General features: G+C 54.4%; 1 protein-coding gene across 5 annotated transcripts; it reads left to right on the top strand.

Annotated features, from left to right (window-relative positions):
- Positions 1-752: 752 nt before the first annotated feature.
- NUF2 (NUF2 component of NDC80 kinetochore complex) lies at positions 753-18,960 on the top strand. 5 transcript variants are annotated; one of them, XM_066366012.1, is made up of 14 exons: positions 753-849; positions 2,953-3,094; positions 4,888-4,962; positions 6,757-6,833; positions 8,752-8,813; positions 9,852-9,949; positions 10,983-11,056; positions 12,062-12,158; positions 13,114-13,176; positions 13,909-14,046; positions 15,630-15,770; positions 17,380-17,555; positions 17,940-18,075; positions 18,630-18,960. In XM_066366012.1, exons 2-14 carry the CDS (start codon positions 2,972-2,974, stop codon positions 18,762-18,764), a joined length of 1,395 nt encoding a protein of 464 aa, XP_066222109.1. In that variant the 5' UTR covers positions 753-849; positions 2,953-2,971; the 3' UTR covers positions 18,765-18,960. The 5 variants fall into 5 exon arrangements, with proteins under 5 accessions (XP_066222109.1, XP_066222108.1, XP_066222107.1 ...); XM_066366011.1 differs by having other exon boundaries at positions 773-801; XM_066366010.1 differs by lacking the exon at positions 753-849 and adding an exon at positions 891-1,344.
- The last annotated feature ends 529 nt before the right edge of the window (positions 18,961-19,489 follow it).

Genomic DNA, 19,489 nt, shown 5'->3' on the forward strand with positions numbered 1-19,489 from the left:
TGGACCTGTTTCAGAGCTCACCCTCCAAAACCAGGTCAGCACAGAACACGTATGTTAGGGTTTCTAATGTGAAATGCCACTCGCTTCCTTACCAAAGACGCTGTTTGGAATTTCGTGTACCCCCTAGCTCAGCTTCCAGATCCATGAGCGAGCACGAACACGCGGGGGCACCCCTCAGAAGGGACAGGTGACAGGTGTGGGTGTCGGCTGGTGACCAGGCCCCAACGCCCGGACATTCTCTGTGCATGTCACAGCCGACACACGGAGGCTCGCCTGGCCCCACTGGGAATATCGCATTCCGCGTGGTTCTGCTCCGTAGTACTGGTTCACCGTGGTCCGCCTGGTTCTGCTCATTCGTGCAAGGGCGCCTCCCAGTGGCCACGCAGCCCATGCGCAGCGCCCCAGGGCTTGCCGTGTGAAACCCCGGAGCGTTTTCAACACGTCTGCAGCCCCGTCTTTTGCACAAAATAAACACCGTGCACGACCACGTCCCGCACTGAGATGCTGGCTGTGCTATCGAACGGCGTGACCGGGCCCGCTTGCTCGTCCACAGCGACTGCAGGCCCACCCGGGAGCGTACAGGGCTTGTACCTGTGAACCCACCCGCGAGCCCAGAGCGTTCCCGGGGCCCCAGCCCCGTCCTCTCCGTAGGAAAGGTTCCATCTGGAATCCGCGCCGCCCGCGTAGCGCAGTCTTTTGAGCCTCTCCGGCCTCCGGCGCGGCCGTTACCGGAAGTAGACGGAAGGGGCGGGGCCTACGCGTCGGCGGCGGGTTTAAAATGCGACAAACGGTTGGCGCTGGGTGCGTGTGACTCTGAGAGGGGCGGCGGATTCGGCGTCGCACGGGGCGGTGAGCACGGGCGGGGCGCTGGGGGGCCCGTGGCGGCCGGGCCGGGCTTGAGGTTGGCCACCGCCGCGTTACCTACACTGTAGATCCTACAGGGCGGGCGCTCGGGAGGCCCCGACCCCCACACCCACGCGTGGGTCGGCGCCGCATTTTGCCTGAGGCTAACCCTGGACGGGGGGCGCTCCAGAGACATCCCAGGAAAGCGGCGCTTTGTCCGCGGCCGCACCCCCGACCGGGGACACGCAGAGTCGGTGCTGGAGCGGGCCGAAGCACGGGAGTTGCCGGGTCTGGTTTCGGAGCCTACAGAACGGGAGCTTGGACCAGGCCACGGTTCAACAGATGGGGCGCCCCCCGTGCGCATGTCCGGTCCCCCAGTGGGTGGAGGTGGCCGGAGCTCCCTGAGCGGCCGGAGGCCACAGTGCGCGCGCGCGGGATATAGTCACCGTTTGTGCGCATGCGCGCGGGAAGGTGCGCGAAGTCCGAGCCCCTGGCTGTCAGGTGAGCAGCGGCTCTGCTCGTGCGGGACAGGTGGCTGCCCTCCAGCCTGGGAGGCGGTGTCTGGGAGCTGGACGAGCACGGAGGTAGCTCGGACCGGACCAGACCTGTAGGTGGGACTTAGAACAGGAAGTTTCTGCGCAGCGCCAGGCAGATTCCCCGTTATCAGACCGCGCTGGGTTGGGCGTGTGGGTTTGCCCTGAGCTGTGGAATGCCATGACGTTCCCAGTACTGGAGCAGAATGGGGCAGTGCCTGGTCGGTCACATTTGAGAGGCGCCCCGCCTTCCCGGGCCTCTTCATCCCTGATGCTAGGGAATCCAGGAGTCTGAAGAGAGGTTTCCAGAGTTGCGGTCATCTCCGCTGCTGCAGCACTTGGGCGGCTCACGTGCGCTCTGGGCTGGGGCTGCGTCCCCAGGGGCACGGCAGTCAGTACCGACGGGTTCCCTGACCCAGGGGCTACTGCAGCTGCTGCTGTGGCTTTTGTGGGCGAAGGGGCAGCAAGAGGTTCTGCTGGCGGGGAGCTGCAGCCCAGCTTTCTGTGAGCAGCTCTGGGGATCCTGCGGCTCTGCGCAGGGTCTCCCTCAGTGTCACTGCGGCTTTGACTAAAGAGCTCTGGGCACTGCATGGCGTTTAGCAGCTCGCTGGGCCTCTACCCGTGCGTTCCGGGAGCACGCGTTCCTGTCCAGACTCTAGACCAGGGGTCCCCAAACTTTTTACACAGGGGGCCAGTTCACTGTCCCTCAGACCATTGGAGGGCCGGACTATAAAAAAAAACTATGAACAAATCCCTATGCACACTGCACATATCTTAAAGTAAAAAAACAAAACGGGAACAAATATAACATTTAAAATAAAGAACAAGTAAATTTAAATCAACAAACTGACCAGTATTTCAATGGGAATTATGCTCCTCTCACTGACCACCAATGAAAGAGGTGCCCCTTCCGGAAGTGCGGTGGGGGCTGGATAAATGGCCTCAGGGGGCCACATGTGGCCCGCAGGCCGTAGTTTGGGGACCCCTGCTCTAGACATTCCCCACGCCTGTCGGGTCCCCTGGGGGACCCAGCTGGGCCCACGTCGCTGTCTGAGGACGTCAGGGGACATGGTTTTCTGTTGTTTTGTTTTTACTAAGCTCTCACTGGTTGAAGCTCTGCCAGCCTCTGCTTTGCCGGCTCAGGGTTTCTCTCCCGTCCTTCCTCACCTCGACCCTGATTAACCTTCTCACTGGTGCCCTCCGAGGAGGATGTCAGATCAGGGCAGTGGTGTCACCTGCCCAGTGTTGCTGCTGTGGCATACTGATTCTGCATATCTTGCTTTGAGGATTAATCCTCGGGGTCAAAGTTGTTAAGCCCTGTGTCCCCCAGCCCCACTTAAGAAAAACACGGTTTCTTGTCTGGTCAGCCCCAGTCCTGTTTCCCACACGGGAGAGAACAGCGCAAGGGAAGTAGGAAAGTGATGTGTTCCTTTAGAGTAAAGGGGTTTCAGGCGCTCCAGGCCGGCTGTCCCTTTCCTGTGTGGAGCGGCTGTGGCCCCGGCTTGGCGTGTCCTGTGTGCACCAGCTTCCAGTGATGAGCGCTGTGCCCCACGCTGACTTGTCTATCTCCCTCCAGGCTGCAGGAGACTCTCAAGATGGAGACCTTGTCTTTCCCCAGATACAACGTGGCTGAAATTGTGACTCATGTTCGAAACAAAATCTTAACTGGTGCTGATGGTAAAAACCTCTCTAAGAGTGACCTTTATCCCAATCCAAAGGTGAGACGTGGCTGTGTTTGAGGAGGCGGTGGCCTGGCAGATGGGCTAAGGGTCGGGTCTCAAGCATGTGGGGAAGGGCTTGTCATCTAATCCAGTGGTCCCCAACCCCCGGGCTGTGGACCCGTACTGGTCCTTGGGCCATTTGTTACCGGTCCGCAGAGAAAGGATAAATAATTTACATTATTTCCGTTTTATTTATATTTAAGTCTGAACGATGTTTTAGTTTTAAAAAATAACCAGATTCCCTCTGTTACATCCATCTAAGACTCACTCTTGACGCTTGTCTCGTAAGTTCGACAATTAAATATATTTAAAAATACCACAGTTTTTATGCCGGTCGCATAATTTTATTTTGTGCATTTATCCATCCCACCCTAAAGGCCGGTCCGTGAAAATATTTCCTGACATTAAACCGGTCTGTGGCTCAAAAAAGGTTGGGGACCACTGATCTAATCCACAGAGACTCACCTTGTGTCGCTTTTAAATAACATGAATCTTATGTGTGGGGTGAGCTCTTCATTCCACTAGGAATTTGGATGTTTAAAATGCCATTTTTTTCAAAAGAGAAAATAGATTAAACTGCAAACAGTGAAGTATACTAAATTTTTTGTAGTTTCTGCAATGGTGCTTTGAGGGTAGTGTTTATGGGCAGGGTTTGAAGGAAGTTACTCCTGTGGTTCACAAGCACAGAAGATGCCATGCTGAGAAGCAGCCCTGTGTGGAAGCTCACAGATTAATTCTCTTGCATTATGCCCCAGAGCAGGGGTCCCCAAACTACGGCCTGCGGGCCGCATGCAGCCCCCTGAAGCCATTTATCCGGCCCCCGCCGCACTTCTGGAAGGGGCGCCTCTTTCATTGGTGGTCAGTGAGAGGAGCACATTGACCATCTCATTAGCCAAAAGCAGGCCCATAGTTACCATTGAAATACTGGTCAGTTTGTTGATTTAAATTTACTTGTTTTTTATTTTAAATATTGTATTTGTTCTCGTTTTGATTTTTTACTTTAAAACAAGATATGTGCAGTGTGCATAGAGATTTGTTCATAGTTTTTTAATAGTCTGGCCCTCCAATGGTCTGAGGGACAGTGAACTGGCCCCTTGTGTAAAAAGTTTGGGGACCCCTGCCTCAGAGCATTACATCTGCAGTTGTTAACTGTAGTCGTCATATCTATAGTTACCACTTGACACAGAAAATCCCAGTCTCTGTGTTTCCTGGGCTGGTCTTGAAGAGGTAGCATGGGAAACACTGGTTTGACGATGTGGGGCTTTCTGATGTTGGTGCCCATTTAACTCCTAAAACGAGGGGCTCTCAAGATAAACAGACCTGTGTGTGCGCAGAGCAGGCTCTGCAGGCTGACCTGGAAGATGAAACTTCAAACCCTGTCCTGCCTGTTACATTACACCTGCTCGTAGTATTCATCCTGATATCTGAGGTCTCTGTGGCTAGTGGCCTTTTCCTTTAAAAAGAAGATGAACCCAGCATTTGTCAGTGTCACATGCGGACCCCTGTGTGGAAGAACTGACCCTCCCCCCGCCTTCGTGTGGCTGGGTGCTTGGGCTGGAGAGTCTTGCTCTCATCCCGTCTATGAGCTTAAACAGCTGATCTTTTCTGTCACTTACTATTTATAAGCAAAATGAACGACATAAGGTGTTTTAAAATTTGGGAAAATTAAGATCTGTTTCAAGGTAATTAGAGAAATGTGTCCTGTTTTTGCACTTGTTGACTGATTGGGTGGGGGACAGTGGGACCACACTCGATATGGCGTCAGCATTAACAGATGCTTTTCTCTGCAGCCCGAGGTCCTGCACATGATCTACCTGCGGGCCTTGCAGATTGTGTATGGCACGCGCCTGGAGCACTTCTACATGGTGGGTCTGCTGGGCTCGGCATGCACTTTGGGCTTCAGATTTTGGGGATGGGGACATCTTTATTTGTTACAGAATGAAAGGCTTGTGTACAGTGGCACTTTGAAAGGGATCTCAGGCACAGTGATGGTTTGTGGTGACAGCTTTGCAGGGAAGCTCACACACCAGTCCTTTTATTTATTTATTTACTTTTTAATTCAGTGAGAGGAGGGGAGGCAGAGAGACAGACTCTCACATGTGCCCCAACCAGGATCCACCTGGCAAGCCCACTAGGGAGCGATGTTCTGCCCATCTGGGGTGTTGCTCTGTTGATCAGCAACTGAGCTATTCTTAGCACCTCAGGCAGAGACCATGGAGTCATCCTTGGCCTTCGGGCCAACTTGCTCCAATTGAGCCATGGCTGTGGGATGAGAAGAAGAGAAGGGGAGAGGGGTGTAGCAGATGGGCACTTCTCCTCTGTGTCATGACTGGGAATCGAACCCAAGACATCGACATGCTAGGATGAGACTCTACTACTGAGCCAACTGGTCAGGGCCACAACCAGTCCTGATGCAGTGCAATATTTCCAGATTCACAGCTGGCCCTTGGGGACACTGTTCTCGGGACAGTCCCCACTAGGGCAGGGAATGTGCCCAGAGAGTGAAAGCTGAGATGCAACAGCTGAGGTGTTCCTAGTGGGGGGGTCCATCTTCTCTTCATAGCGTCACCTGAACAGACACTGAGACAGACTGTCCATGTCCCCACATCACTGCACATTGTGTAAAGTCACAGGCTGTCACTGTTTGCTGGGGAACCTCGCTGAGGCTTGTTCCTGTGTGTGAGACAGGCCAGCACTGTCCCGGGAGTGTTAGGAGGTGGAACGCATGCAGAAGCTGCATAGTCATGCTGCTGCTTAGCGCCCTTCCCTGTGACCTGCGTTAAAGCCATGCTTGAGCCCCTGGGAGCCTGGGCATATCAACACTGATGGCAGCTCTAGGTCTCCGCTGGCATCTGTGTGTTTCTTTATAGTCATGAGTTTGTATAACTTGGTCTTAATCTGTGATTGAGGTTTCTTTGTTATAAAGTACCATACCCCAGATTCTGAAAGGCACTGTACCTCACTTCATCGAGTCCACGTAGAAACACCCAGTCCAGATGAATTTTGAAGAGTTTTATTGAAGAAGGAAATTTGTTAACTATGCCGGCCGCATATGGCTGACATGGGGCATAGGCCCAAATCGTGCATGCGGCCTATATTTCAGAGGCTGGTTAAATACCCTTTGACCACATACAGGTTGGGGGGCATGATAGCATGACACAATCATTAACAAGATTATAACATTTGACAAGATTTGCATTATATTAACAAGATTAACATTTGTTTAGGGGATTTATAGAAAACGTTAAAACCTTCAAGGTAATACAACGTCATTCACAAATCCCTTTAGTGTCTATCTCTCCTCCTTTGCCTAGAGGTACACATTAATCTCAGATTCCAGGAAGGGAGGGAGAGCTAGGATCAGTGTAGGGTGGTATGTTAATTTTGTCTCTTATTGTAAGAGAAAGGGAGTTCTTCAGATAACTTTAATCCTTTCAGAGAACTTAAAACCAAATGACCTTAGTTGTCCTTGTAAGTCAGGAGACTTCTATATTCTTTTTCCTCCATTTTCCAAAGAAAGGACAGGAAAGCCTGACCTTTTCTCCCAGAATACTAATATTAATTTGCAGCTTTTTTGGTGCCTTACAACATCTTGAGGTGAAACAGTTTTCTCACTTGTCAGGTTCATGTGTAACATGGATTTCCTGTTTCTCCCATAGATGCCAGTGAACTCAGATGTCATGTACCCACACTTAATGGAGGGCTTCCTGCCAGTCAGCAACCTGTTCATTTACCTGTGCGTGAGGTCCTTTTGTTTTCTTCCTTTAGCTGTGTCCCGTTACATGAAGCCTTTTTTTTTTTTTTATAGAGTGAGAGAAGGGGGGGCAGAGACAGACTCCTGCATGCACCTTTGCAGGGATCTACCTGGCAAGCCCACTAGGGGGTTGTAAAGCCAGGAGCCACGGCCAGGGCCACCATCACAGCTGCCCAGCCCATGCAGGTTCGCATTCGATTCGGACAGTCGGTAAAGAAACAACAGAGCCAAAAACTGATGGGCCACCATCTTTAATTCTAGCTTGCACCCGACAGGCAAGTTAAAAATACACACTGGGCTCCAAAACCCACTCACATTCAGTGCTCCCAAAGCTACTGACTTATCCGAGTTTTCTAGAATGAAAGGTTTCTAGCTCACCAGACTTATTCACCTCTGTTCCCCATCTCCTTCCTTCTCCCTGCACAAACTCTGCACAAACTAGCTTCTCACTCAGCACTCCACCATCTTGGCTGCTTCTCCTGGCCTCCTCCACGTGGCCTCTCCCTGCTCTCTGCTCTGCTCTTTCCTCTAATGATAATCTCAGGAACCAAGAGCAAGCTCCTGTTCTGCCCCTATTTTATAGTGTAGAAATCCAAACCTTTAATCCAATATACAAAATAGGGAAGTCTCTAATACAAAGTCACTTATCTGGGGCATGATGGGATTGTACCACCCCACATCAAAAGGGTGGGAAAGGCTTAATCCCAAAACCAAGCCCCAGGCTACAACGATTCTGCCTGCCCCCAACACACACTAATATCACCTGGGTGACGGCCTCCACGTGGGCAGCGCCATCTTTAACAAAGTGAGCATGATATATTTTATCTGCCCAACAGGGGTGATTCTCCGTTGCTTGGGAACCGAGCTATTGGGTGCCTAAGGTGGAGGCCATGGAGCCATTCTCAGTGCCCGGAGCCAACTTGCTCCAAAAGAGCCATGGTTGCGGGAAGGGGGAGAGGGGGAGAAAGAAGCGAGAGCAGGAGCTATGGAGAAGCAAATGGGTACTTCTCCTGTGTACCCAGACTGGGACTTGAACCTGGGACTTCCACATGCTGGGCCAGTGCTCTACCACTATGCAAACTGGCCAGGGCCGCCTTAAGCTTTCTTTCTTTTTTTCTTTTTTTTTTTTTTTTTTTTTTTTTTTGTATTTTTCTGAAGTTAGAAGCAGGGAGACTCCTGTGTGTGCCTAACTGGGATCCAGCCGGCATGCCCACCAGAGAGTGATGCTCTGCCCATCTGGGGCATTGCTCTGTTGAAACTGGAGCCATTCTAGTGCCTGAGGCGGAGGCCATGGAGTCATCAGTGCCTGGGGCCAACTCGTTCCAAAAGAGCCATGGCTTTGGGGGGGGGGGGAGGAAGAGAAGCAAGAAAGGGAGGTGTGGAGAAGCAGATGGGTGCTTCTCCTGTGTGCCCTGACCAGAATTGAACCTGGGACATCCACATACCAGGCCGACGCTCTACCGTATAGCCAACTGCCCATGGCCGTCTTAAGCTTTCTTAATGACATTTCTTTGGAAAAGAATGTCTGCCATCTTCCTCCCCACTCCATCCTGTAGGCACTTACAGTTGTTGGCTTTGAGCAGCACCACTGCCTTTTAAGTTGAAGTTTCAAGTGTTGTGAATGTAAGACTGTTTGAGGTGCTGCGTTCTTAAGGAGTCCCGGCATCTCTGAGCGTGTGTGTATGGGTCCTCTCCCTGCACCTGGGGGACACGTGTGATGTGCAGAAAAGCAGGCGTCAGTGCTGCAGAACGTGTGTTCCAGCAGGTGCCTGACATGGTCCTGGAGTCCCGGAATGGGGTGAGGAGAGCTGGAGGTCCCATTGCAGATATGTGTGTCTGTTCTCTGGCTCCTGCAACCCCAGCGCCCTGTTCAGCTCACTTTCTCTGCTCTGTCTCCCAGGAACTCATTCCTGCCCATCTGCCGGGTGAATGACTTTGAGACTTCTGACATTCTGTACCCAAGTGAGTGAGCGTTCAGGGTGCTTTCCTTCCCACCAACAGATGTGGGGGCCCAGAGGAAAGTGCACCCTGTTCTTGGGGATGAGTCTTTGTGTCCCGATACTGGAATGTTGTCCTATGCAAAGCCATAGGAAACTGGTTTTCTCAGTAGTTCTTAATTCCTTTTTTTAAGTGGAACTTATGAGGGTGACAGTTTAACAAATTATTTGGATTTCAGGTGCACAATTCTGTGCACTGTGTCGTGTGTTCACCCCACCAAGTCGCGTCTCATCCATCATCCTGTCCCCCTCCACATTCTCCACCCCTCCAACCCTCCCCGGACATCACCGCCCATCCCCCATGTAAAAGTGACACATTTCTTATGCTGCAGAGGGTGTCCCTCTGCTCTGGGGGCTTCCTCTGTGTTGTGTGCCGTCCCCTCCTCTGGCTCTGACCCGCTGGTAGTCCCATCTGGTGTATTTTTCATGTCATAGAGTTTAGTTTTAAATTGTAAAAGTTTGATTCAGGTCTTAAAAAAAAAAAAAGTTCTGTTTTCTCCTACACTGCTGATGCTTCTCTCTCTCCTGACAAGTGGAGTGTGTTTATGGAATATATTTGCAAAGGCTGAGTCAGGAAATGGAGGTTGCCTTGTCCTCTCCAAACTCTACGTTCTGTCTTCATGGCGGCAAGACCCCTGTGTCTATGACCTTCCTCCCTGGGGCTCAGCCCAAGAGCTCTGGGCTGGTGGGCTGGGTGTCGACGGGGCTCGTCACCTCAGCTTTTTCCCCTGGGGACACTGTCGTCCGTATGGCTGTCTGGCAGGTTAAGATGGGAGAGGAAATAGAATTCCATCACTTTTTTGTGGCCCAAAGTGATTTGTCATCTTTAAAGTTCTTAGTGCAAAGATGATTTTGATCTTGAAGCTGGAGTGCACCTTGGTTAGTTACAGCATACACATAGCTTTAGTCTGGGTCTTGAGCAGAGTATGTGGTGGAAGAGGATGAGTTTTCGTGTCCACACTGCTTTGGCATTTTATCCAAGGGGGCTTGCTTTCTGTTTTAGAAGCAAAACGGACCAGCCGGTTTCTCAGTGGCATCATCAACTTCATCCACTTCCGGGAGGCGTGCCGTGAGACATACATGGAGTTCTTCTGCCAATACGTAAGGCTGGGGGGGTGTCTGGGGCTGCACAGCAGGCCGGTGGCGTCACTTATGAACCATTCATCTGTTTTGAAGTGGTTGTCACAGATGACTAATTGTAGAGTGAAACTTTTACATTTAAATGAAGCTGCAGAATGTTGTGACTGGGGAGCATTTTGGAAAGAGCTTTTCTGTGACATTGGTGACGTTAGGAGAGGCTGGGCATGTTTTTAATCTGGTAGCTGAGGCTTGTTCTGCACGAGGAGACGTAGCAAAGAGGGTGGTGGGTGCCGTCCTGCCTTTGACGTTGCAGTCTGTTCTGGCTTCCTGAGCAGCAGCCTGACGGTCCACCGGGTCTGCCCAGCCTTGCTCTATAGCCATCAGCGCCAGTAAGTCACTCAGCAGAAAGCTCATCTGACGGCAGTTAGAGAACATGGAGTGTGGTGGTCACCTGTGAGCTGTCCCTCTGTCCGCAGTTTGGGGATCCCTTTTAGAAAACCCCCGAGTCGGGACGAAGCTCCAGCCATGCTGAGCTCCAGGTGCACAGAGCGCTGAGCTTGTGCCCGATGCTCCCAGCTCACACGTGAGCCCCCCATGCGTATGCATTCACACTCACATACACATGCAGCTAGGCCTGGCTGATGGCTTCTCATTGCCCAGCCAGCTCCGTCATCTCTATGGGGCCCTCCATGACCCCTGCCACCCCCATCACCCATGCGGAGCTGGGCGGCGCTGTGTTGGGACTTCACAAGCTGGTCGTGGTTTCCCATCCACGTGCCTGACTCATCAAGGGGACTGGGCGGCTCGAGTCCAGGCACCATTAGTCTTGGGTGTTGTTCTGGTGCCACACACAGCGCCTGACTGGTGGCCACACACACGTGTAGAATCAGTACAGCTGCTCCTAGTGCACTCACCACAGGTGCCTGACTCACCTCAGGCCCATTTGCTGGCGAGGCTATAGAGTGAACATCCCACGGGCCGCACTGCAGGGGATTCCCACATGCCCCTGGTGGTGTGGGAGGCACTGACGGAAGTTATGAAATTGCTTCAACAGAAGTCTTCTGTGGACCGAATGCAGCAGCTGAACACTGCGCACCAGGAGGCGCTGCTGAGGCTGGAGAAACTTGAGTGAGTAGAGGGTTCGCGGAGGAGGCTCACGCAGCCTTGGTCGCAGAGCGGCCCACGGGCAGCATGGACAGCTCCATCTCAGCTTGCATGTCCTGACGTGCACCTCCCCTGTGCTCACTCAGCACAGGGCGTGTGCTTTTGCTTCTTTCCTGCTGTCAGTGCATGAGCCAGACACACCCAACAGGAGCTCATCCTCCTGAGCTGCCCTGCACATGTTCGGCTCCGCGGGCAGGCAGTGTGCTGGCCTGTTCCCTCTGACCAGTTAGCGCTGTCCGGAGTCCACTCCTGCAGCTCGGGCATGCTCTGTTCTGACTCAGGTTGAGTGGGAGAAGGGACTGTTTGCAAGCCAATCCCTTGGCCTCCTATGTTCAATTTGGCCCCGATGGGCTTCTGTCCCTTGGACGTGTCAGAACTGCTGGAGGGAGCTGGCGGGTCAAACGATGCATCAAGTCAAACGATGGGAATGGTGTCAGCATGTGGGGTCGAGCGGTTCCGTCTCCTGCACTGAGCTGTGATGTGTCCCAGTGTCCAGAGAGCCTGTGAGCTGACAGGGAAGGGACATGGACATGGGCGTGGGCCGAGGTTGTACAGGGGATGTACAGAGGATGCACGGGGCTGGTTAGACATCCTTAGAGAGCATTCAACTCACTGGCGGTCGGGTTGGACACTGAGGTAGCAGTGCCACGCTGCATTTGGGACCCAGGCCGACAACCTCCTGTGGGGACGGGGGTGGGGTCTCAGGAAAGGCGAGGAGGCAGCGGCAGGAGCTGCGGGAGCAGACATGGCTGCAGGAAGGGGACCGCGTCTGCATTCCCAGGAGCGTTAGAGGGTGGCATGCGGTCCTCACGGAGACCTGCTGTGGGCAGCGAGGGAGCTGTCTGCTCAACGTCTCCAGGCACCGTCTGTGGGTGCCCGGAGCTCCGACACAGAGAGCTCCTTGGGGCCAGCGGGCAGAGGCTGGCTGGGCTGCGGGGTGCATAACGTGTTACCTCCCTCTGTCCCCAGCTCTGTCCCGGCCGAGGAGCAGGCCGAGTTCCAGCAGCTGTCCGGAGAGATCCAGGAGCTGCAGCAGCTGCTGAATCAGGACTTCCGACAGAAAACGGTATGTGGTTGGAGACCTTGGCCCTGAAGACGGTGCTTCTGTGGATCCGGCTGGGGGGTGGGTGTATGGGACACGTAGTGGCTGCTCAGTGACCAAACAGTGTGACCTCTGCCTGTGTGGGCTCTGTAAGGCAGTGTTTCAACCACTGGTCTGTGGACCAGTGCCAGTACACCAGAAGTTTCACGCTAGTCTGTGAAAGAGTTAACCACTCTGATGTAGGAGGACTACAGACCCAGTGGTCGTAGACTGGAGCCTTTGCACTGGTCCACGGACCAGTGGGTGAGAAGCACTATTGTGGGACAGACGTTTCTGTCAGCCATGTCAGACGAGGGCATTTATTTGTGGTGCCATGGTGATGTGCTCTTGTAGGCTAGTTTTTTAGAGTTTTCCTACACCTAACCCTGCTGTCCCCTACCAGTGCTGGCAATCTGGGGACCACAGCATTGTCTCCTGGGTGCTTCTGGGTACTTTAAAGTTTCCAGGGAAATGAGTGCTCAGCGTCTGTGTGTCCCTCACTGCCTGAACCACCAGCTCACGAGAGCTCAGGAAGAATATGAGCCCTGTCCCCTGCCTTCCGTGTATGAGCCTGGGGTCTTGGCACTTGCTCTGATAAACAGCAGTAGTCGTGACAGTTGTGGGGCGGGACCGAGGCTCTGCGTTCCGAGCTGTGGGTGCGCACCCTGCTCCACAGTCCTGTGTGCTTAGGGAAAACGTGAGCCTTTTCCTGTGAGTCTGGGCCACCAGGTTGTCAGCTGTCACTGCTTAGGCAGTTACTGGGACTGAGTCACTCCATGGGGAGCTGTGGGCACCTCTCCTGCAGGGGGGAGGCATTGTGAACAGTTCGAGGGTGTCTGGTCTACTCCACTCACGCTGTCCTTGCCTGTTGGGTGACGTAGCACTGAGGGGCTACAGCTAGGCGCTGAGGATGAGAACACGCTGCCCTCCTGTCCCTTAGGTGTCACTGCAGGACAGGAACGCCCAGAAGAAGTCCGACATTCTGGAGAAGACCAAGCAGCTGGTGAGCACTCCTATCCGCAGCGCTGGGTGGGCATGGGTGTGCAGGAGCGTCACTGTGTGTGTCAGTCAGGTACCCCCAGTGAGACTCACTGAGATTCTTTAATACTCTATTGATTGACTTTGGGGGGGTAAGAAGGGGGAGCGGGAAGCATCAACTCATAGTAGCTGCTTCTCATATGTGCCTTGAGCAGACAGGCCTGGGGTTTTGAGCTGGCAACCTCAGTGTTCCAGGTTGAGGCTCTGTCCACTGCGCCAGGGCAGGCCTCTGACCTTCCTCCATAGCCTCTCAGTGCTGTCCCTGTGTGTGGGTCCTGGAAGGACAGAGTCATGGTCTCGCCCCCTGTGCCCAGTGAGTCAAGAAACCCCCGAGACGTGTGAGGACAGTGTGGCTGTACACCCGCACCATGGACGGGAGGGCTGGGGCAGGTGGTGACTGCCAGGAGCACCACGTGGATGGAGTCCCCACTCAGGACCAGATGACCAGCCTGCCTGGTGCCGTGGGGCGTGCAGGGAGGTGACACTGGAGAAGGGCTGAGGGATGACCTCCCGTGATGCTGAGAAGCCCAGTCTTGGGCCTGGACACACACGTGAGCCCCGAGTCAGGAAGGGGAGGCCGTCACTTAGTTTTGCCCCCAGGACAAGGAACAGGGACCCACCTCTGTCCTAGTTTGTGTCACTGCAATGGGGAGTCACCAGTTCTGTTGTTGTTTCTAATGCATAGTGTTCTCCACAGAATGAAGTAAAGTTATCAGTGGTTTCTTTGAAAGAAGTACAAGAGAATTTGAAAGCAAAAATTGTGGATTCTCCAGAGAAGTTAAAGAATTACAAAGAGAAAATGAAAGATACTGTCCAGAGGCTTAAAAATTCCAGGGTGAGTTTCCTTCTTACTGGACCATGTTTGTCTCGTCAGCGGCTCTGGTGTAGCGGTGCGCTAGCGTTCTGGTTCCGGGGTGACTGGACCTCCCGACAAGCGTCAGGCCTTGTCTCTGAGGAGATTTCAGACGGAGGTTCAGTATGCATCATGCTGTCGCGGCTTTGCCCTGGGGCCTCGCGAGTCCTGGGGACTTCAGTGTAAGGGAGATGCAGTGAGCAGTTTTAGCTCTAGTTGTGATAGACTTGAACAGGGACTGCGGGAGTGTCGGCCTGCGGGTGGGGCGGGGTGTGAGTACCTGTGCCTTTGCTCGGCATTGCTGTAAACGCAGAGCTGTTCCTGCTCCAGGAGTGGAAAGTGCTTCAGTGGTGTGGGCAGAGGGGGGGGGTGCTGACCTCCTGGTGACCATGTGCCTGGGGCCTGCGGCACAGGGACAGCGTGCAGGCACTCTGAGGTCACAGGGAGCAAGGGCTGGGCAGAGTGTGATGCCTGCGAGGGAGAGTGGCCGCTGGGTCGGGGACAGGCGGAGGCCTAGGGCCTGGGCGCCGGCCGTGACCTACAGAGGCGAGTGACCCGGGGCCTGGAGTCCGGGTGGTGCTGGGCAGGTGGGCTCTGTGTTTGCGAGGTCATGGCCTCCATAGGGACAGGTGGAGCAGCTGGGGCAGTAGAAGGGGTAGGCTACTTAGCATCTCTTACAGGTTTTATAAACTAGTAATTAAAGGACACTGCGGTTCGTCCCTGAAGTTGTTATTCAGGTCATTCCTGATTATTAACAGCACACAGGAGTAGACAAAGTCACGAAGACAGAAACGAGAGCCCCAGAGGATGTGTGTTTGGGTACAAGAGTGGATTCGTTAGTGAACAGTTCTGGTTCAGTTGACTGTTCATCTGGAAACAGAGCAAGTTGGGTCTATACCAGCACCATTTACAAAACTGAATTTTAACCTGATTAAAAATGTAAAAAGTTAGCAATTTGAGAAATTTTAGGGAAACATTAGTATAATCTTGGTCTGCAGTGGATTTTTAAAATCAAGATTGGAAACCAAAAAGCTCTAGAGAACAGTGCAGCTACGAACGGGTCTGTGATGCATGGGGCGGGGACCGGGGTTGATCCTGTCCATCACAGGCACGGTGTGGACAGGAGGGGCGGAACTAGTCCTCTGAGGCCGGCCCATGCTGAGGGGACGGTGGGGGAGAGAGGCGATGTGGTGACTGTGCTCACCTCTGTCCCCTCCTGACTCTGGAACAAGAATGGTCTCTGTTGTAAAATGAGCTACAGTGGTAGTTCTCAGAGGCCTGAGGCCATCTGATGCTGATCATCAGCCGTCACGGCTGATGTGGGTGGCGGCAGTGATAGCAGAAACGGGGTCTTCTCAGAGCCTTGAGAATACTTGGGGTTATTTAGTAATATGAAGGTGTCTGCCTGTGTCCACGCTGTGTGGCCCTGGAAGTGTCCCTGCGTGTGGGGCACTCACCGGCACTCCCGGGGCTCTGCTCTGAGAGGCAGACCCGCAGCAGGGTGGACACAGGCACTGCTGCAGGTTGTCAGGGAGACGTCAGGCCGTGTCTGTTTCCTCCCAAAGCAAGAGGTGATGGAGAAGTACGAGCTGTACCGCGACTCAGTGGACGGGCTGCCGTCCTGCCAGCTGGAGGTGCAGCTCTACCAGAAGAAGCTGCAAGACCTGGCGGACAACAGGGACAAGCTGGCTGGCATCCTGAAGGAGGTGCGTCTGCTCATGGCAGCATGTGCTGCTCAGTCTCTGGGTGGCTTTCCTCTCTTTCTGGGAAACTGGAAGGTCCCTCTGTTGTGTGCTGGGGCCTGTGTATGCCCTGTGCGGGGGGGAGGTTCTTCTGGGCTGGCACAGGCCTTTCTTCCCAAATGGGGGAGGGAGAAAAACGTCATGGATAAGACCTGTGTTTCAAAACCCATCACAGGAGTTAAATCCACATTAGCAGTAGTGAGGGAGCCGTGACCACAGTGAAGTGAGTATGAAGCTGTGATTACGGAGTCCTGAGAATGCAGCTGTAAGATTAGAGCCCTGAACACAAAGTAATGAGCTCAGAACAGTGAGCTCTGAACTCTGATCTCAGAGCTCAGACCACAGAGCACAGAGAAGTCAGCAGAGAGAACAGAGTCTTCAGTACAGAGCAGAGAGGACAGGGCAGTAAGCACAGAGCACTGAGCTCTTAGAGCTGTGAGATCGGAGCAGTCGTACAGAACTGGGAACTCAAGAGTTGTGTGTACAGAGGAGGCAGTACACACCTCGGGAGTGAGCACAGGCCTTTGACCTCAGAGTTGTGAGCTTAGAGCTGTGAGCACCGAGGAGTCAGCGCAGAGCAGTCAGCTCAGCTGTGAGCACAGAGCACAGAACTGAGAGCTCAGAGCAGAGAGCATAGAACTCAGATAAGTTAGCTCAGACCTTTGAGCACAGAGCAGTTGAGCTCAGAGCAGTCAGCACAGAGCTGTGAGCTTAGCTGAGAGCACAAAGCACAGCTCAGTTAGCACAGAGCACAGGGCAGTGAGCTCAGAGCTGTGAGCAAAGAGCCCTGAACACAGAGCTATGAGCACAGAGCACTAAATACAAAGCAGTCAGCATAGAGCACAGGGCAGTGAGCTCAGAACTGAGCACAGCACGGAATGCAGAGCAGGCAGCACAGAGCACAGAGCTGTGACTACAGAGAAGAGAGCACCAGAGCAATGAGCTCAGAGCTGTGAGCAAAGAGCACTAAGCACAGAGCTGTCAGCACAGAGCACAGGGCAGTGAGCTCAGAATTGTGATCGTGGAGCAGTCAGCAAAGAGGTTGTGTAGGACCCCTGTAGTCAGGCAGTGGGACTCAGGGCCGTGTTCTCCAGGAGGCGGGCAGCATCATTTATGTCCTCCGAGCCCAACTCTTGCCTAATGCTGCCTGTCACCTCCACCTTCATTGGGCATTTGATGAGGGTTCTGTGTCGCTGTCATAGGGGTGGCAGGCTTGATGCCCAGGTCCGTTCTGAGCTTCCCCCTCCCGTGAGTGTCCTGGAGATCCGTGCTCTGACGCTGGCCACCCTGTTCGGTGTCACCCCCGCCTCTCTGCCTGCACAGTCTAGTCCTCACCACAACCGGTCTCTGGGTCCCTCTGCTGAGTGCTGTGCTGGCGAGGGGGCGAGAGGCCAGTGGCAGGTTCCTCCCTGTCCCTGTGCCTCTGCTGTCCCCCGTCAGCCTGTGTTCTATGCGGGTGCGGGTGTCAACAGTTTATCTTTTCTCAAAGCTGCACTTGATTGTAGTTGTCCATAAAGAGTAGTCGTTCATGTCGGTTGTTAAGTTGGCTGGTTGTGCTGTGTCCTGCCGACAGAACCTGACGCTGGAGGACCAGATCGAGAGCGGCGAGTCGGACGTGAAGAAGCTGAAGGCGGAGGAGAACTCGCTGCGCCGGCTGCTGAACGTGAAGAAGGAGAAGCTCGCCACTGCGCAGCTGCGCATCCACAAGCAGCAGGAGGACCTGAAGCAGTACAAGCACGCGGTGATCCAGTGAGTGCACGGGCCGGGTCGGACCGAGCCTGGGTGGCCAGGGATGCTGCCCTATACCCTGTGCCCTCCGCCCTGCCCCCGCACCCCTGGGCTCAGCGTTGCTGCCAGTGCAGGATCTCCCCTCCGGGCCTGTCCTCCTGCGGACAGCGCGGAGGGAAGGTGGGGCGCACAGACCTGGCTGACGGGGCTCCCCACCAACACCCCTAGACATGAGGGCAGGGTGGGTGGATCGGGGCTCCCGTGGGTGCAGCACCCAGCAGGGTCTCTGCTTCTCTGCTTCACGCCTAGAGGAGGGCTGAGGTCCCTCTGGGGGTGATGTTGGAGGTCACTGCATGCTGGTTCGATGCTGAGGGAGTCCCTCCTGCCTGTGTCCGCCCTCTGCAGGGACTGCAATAAGGTTCAGGAGAAAAGGGGTGCCGTCTTTGAGCGGATCACCTCCATCAGTCAGGATATACAGAAAATCAAGTTTTCTATTCAGCAACTTCGAGACGCTGCAGAGCGGGAGAGACTCAAGTCCCAGGTGAGTGCTGGTGGGAAGGCAGTTTCAGGGAACCCCATGCGCACGAGTGGGGTAGGTCGCCATGGGCCCCAACCTCGGCCTCTGTCCCCGGGGCCCCCTTAGTGCACCACCCCCCACAAATATGTGCGAGCTGTCACCTGGGCCACAGTAGGTCATTACCAGACCCCGCTGTGCAGTGGGAGGGGTATCCCCGCTCCCCGGGTGCTGGCTGGGCCCGGGCTGTGCCACTGTGTGAGTGTCCTGCTGTCACCCGCTGCGGTCTTCACGGCAGAGATGGGAGCCCAGGTTAACACCTCTGACGTCAGTGACGGCGTCGCAGGGAGGCTTACCCGGACGCGCTGCGTGGCCCTTAGCGCCTGCTCTCACAGCGGGGTGGATGTGGTTGTTGCCTGGTGGGTGTGGTGGCCGTGGCTCCAGGTGGATCCGCTGTCCGGCTCCTCCCTTGACCCTCCCTCCAGCGCAGTCCTGGGGTCTCGGGCTCTGGGTGTGCCGAGGGGGCCAGTCCACTGTCATAGGCTGTGTCTGCATGAAACACTGTCTCCCTTGCCCCCTAGGAAATATTTCTCACCTTGAAAGGTGCGCTGGAGAAGTACCACGAGGGCATCGAGAAGGCGACCGAGGAGGGCCGAGCGGACCTGGCGGAGAAGATGGCCGAGCTGAGGAAGGGCATGTCCAGGCTGCCCACCTGACCACCCGAAGGGCCGTGCGGACACTTGCTGGGTCTCACTGTTGTCTGTGACTGAACGTGGGCGCTAATGGGCGTGTCAGAAGTGCCGGATAACATCAGTACACTCACTTTTGTATCCTCACAGCTTATTACTTTGTAGGGTAAGGCACTGAATGTAGACTGTGACTCACATAATAAAGTGGTGTGGCTGCCCGCGATCTCCATTTCCTATGTGGTGGCGCAGAGCCCAGCTGTGTTTCTGTACGCCAGTAATAAGGCACGGGAAGGGGAAATAGGAGAACAGTCCCATCACTGTTGCAGCAGAAAGCATGTAACGCCCTGGAGCACGCTGACCCTGAGGTGACCGGCCTGCACTCTGAGACTGGGGGGAAAAGTGAACGAAATGCAAGTAGGTCACAGTGGGACGGCTGGTGTGACCTGTCCCTGCCGCTGAAACACCACCGTCAGAACCCAGTGGCTCTCAGAGCAACTCATCCTAAGTGCCAGTGGAACCACAAAGGACCCCAAATAGCCAAAGAAATTTTAAGAAAAAAATGGGGGTTAGTAGCATGCTCCCTGACACCAGATTATGTTCTAAAGTTACAAGCAGAGCAGCATGGCGCCGGAATAAAACATCAGGACTAGAGAGCCCAGGAACATGGCCGAGATGGTCCATCCGGAATGGGGAGAGACGGGCTCTTCCGTTGGCTGTGCTGGGGCGAAGGAACACAGGCGAACTGAAGGGAC

Source organism: Saccopteryx leptura, chromosome 2 (assembly GCF_036850995.1).
Source record: "Saccopteryx leptura isolate mSacLep1 chromosome 2, mSacLep1_pri_phased_curated, whole genome shotgun sequence".
Taxonomy (NCBI): domain Eukaryota; kingdom Metazoa; phylum Chordata; class Mammalia; order Chiroptera; family Emballonuridae; genus Saccopteryx; species Saccopteryx leptura.

Excerpts from the sequence above, each read along its gene's own strand:
- NUF2 (XM_066366009.1), top strand. The coding sequence starts at position 1,206 with ATGTCCGGTCCCCCAGTGGGTGGAGGTGGCCGGAGCTCCCTGAGCGGC. Across the intron at positions 1,451-2,952 it reads GCTCGGACCGGACCAGACCT|GCTGCAGGAGACTCTCAAGA; the intron begins GTAGGTGGGACT and ends ATCTCCCTCCAG. Across the intron at positions 6,834-8,751 it reads AGCAACCTGTTCATTTACCT|GAACTCATTCCTGCCCATCT; the intron begins GTGCGTGAGGTC and ends TCTGTCTCCCAG.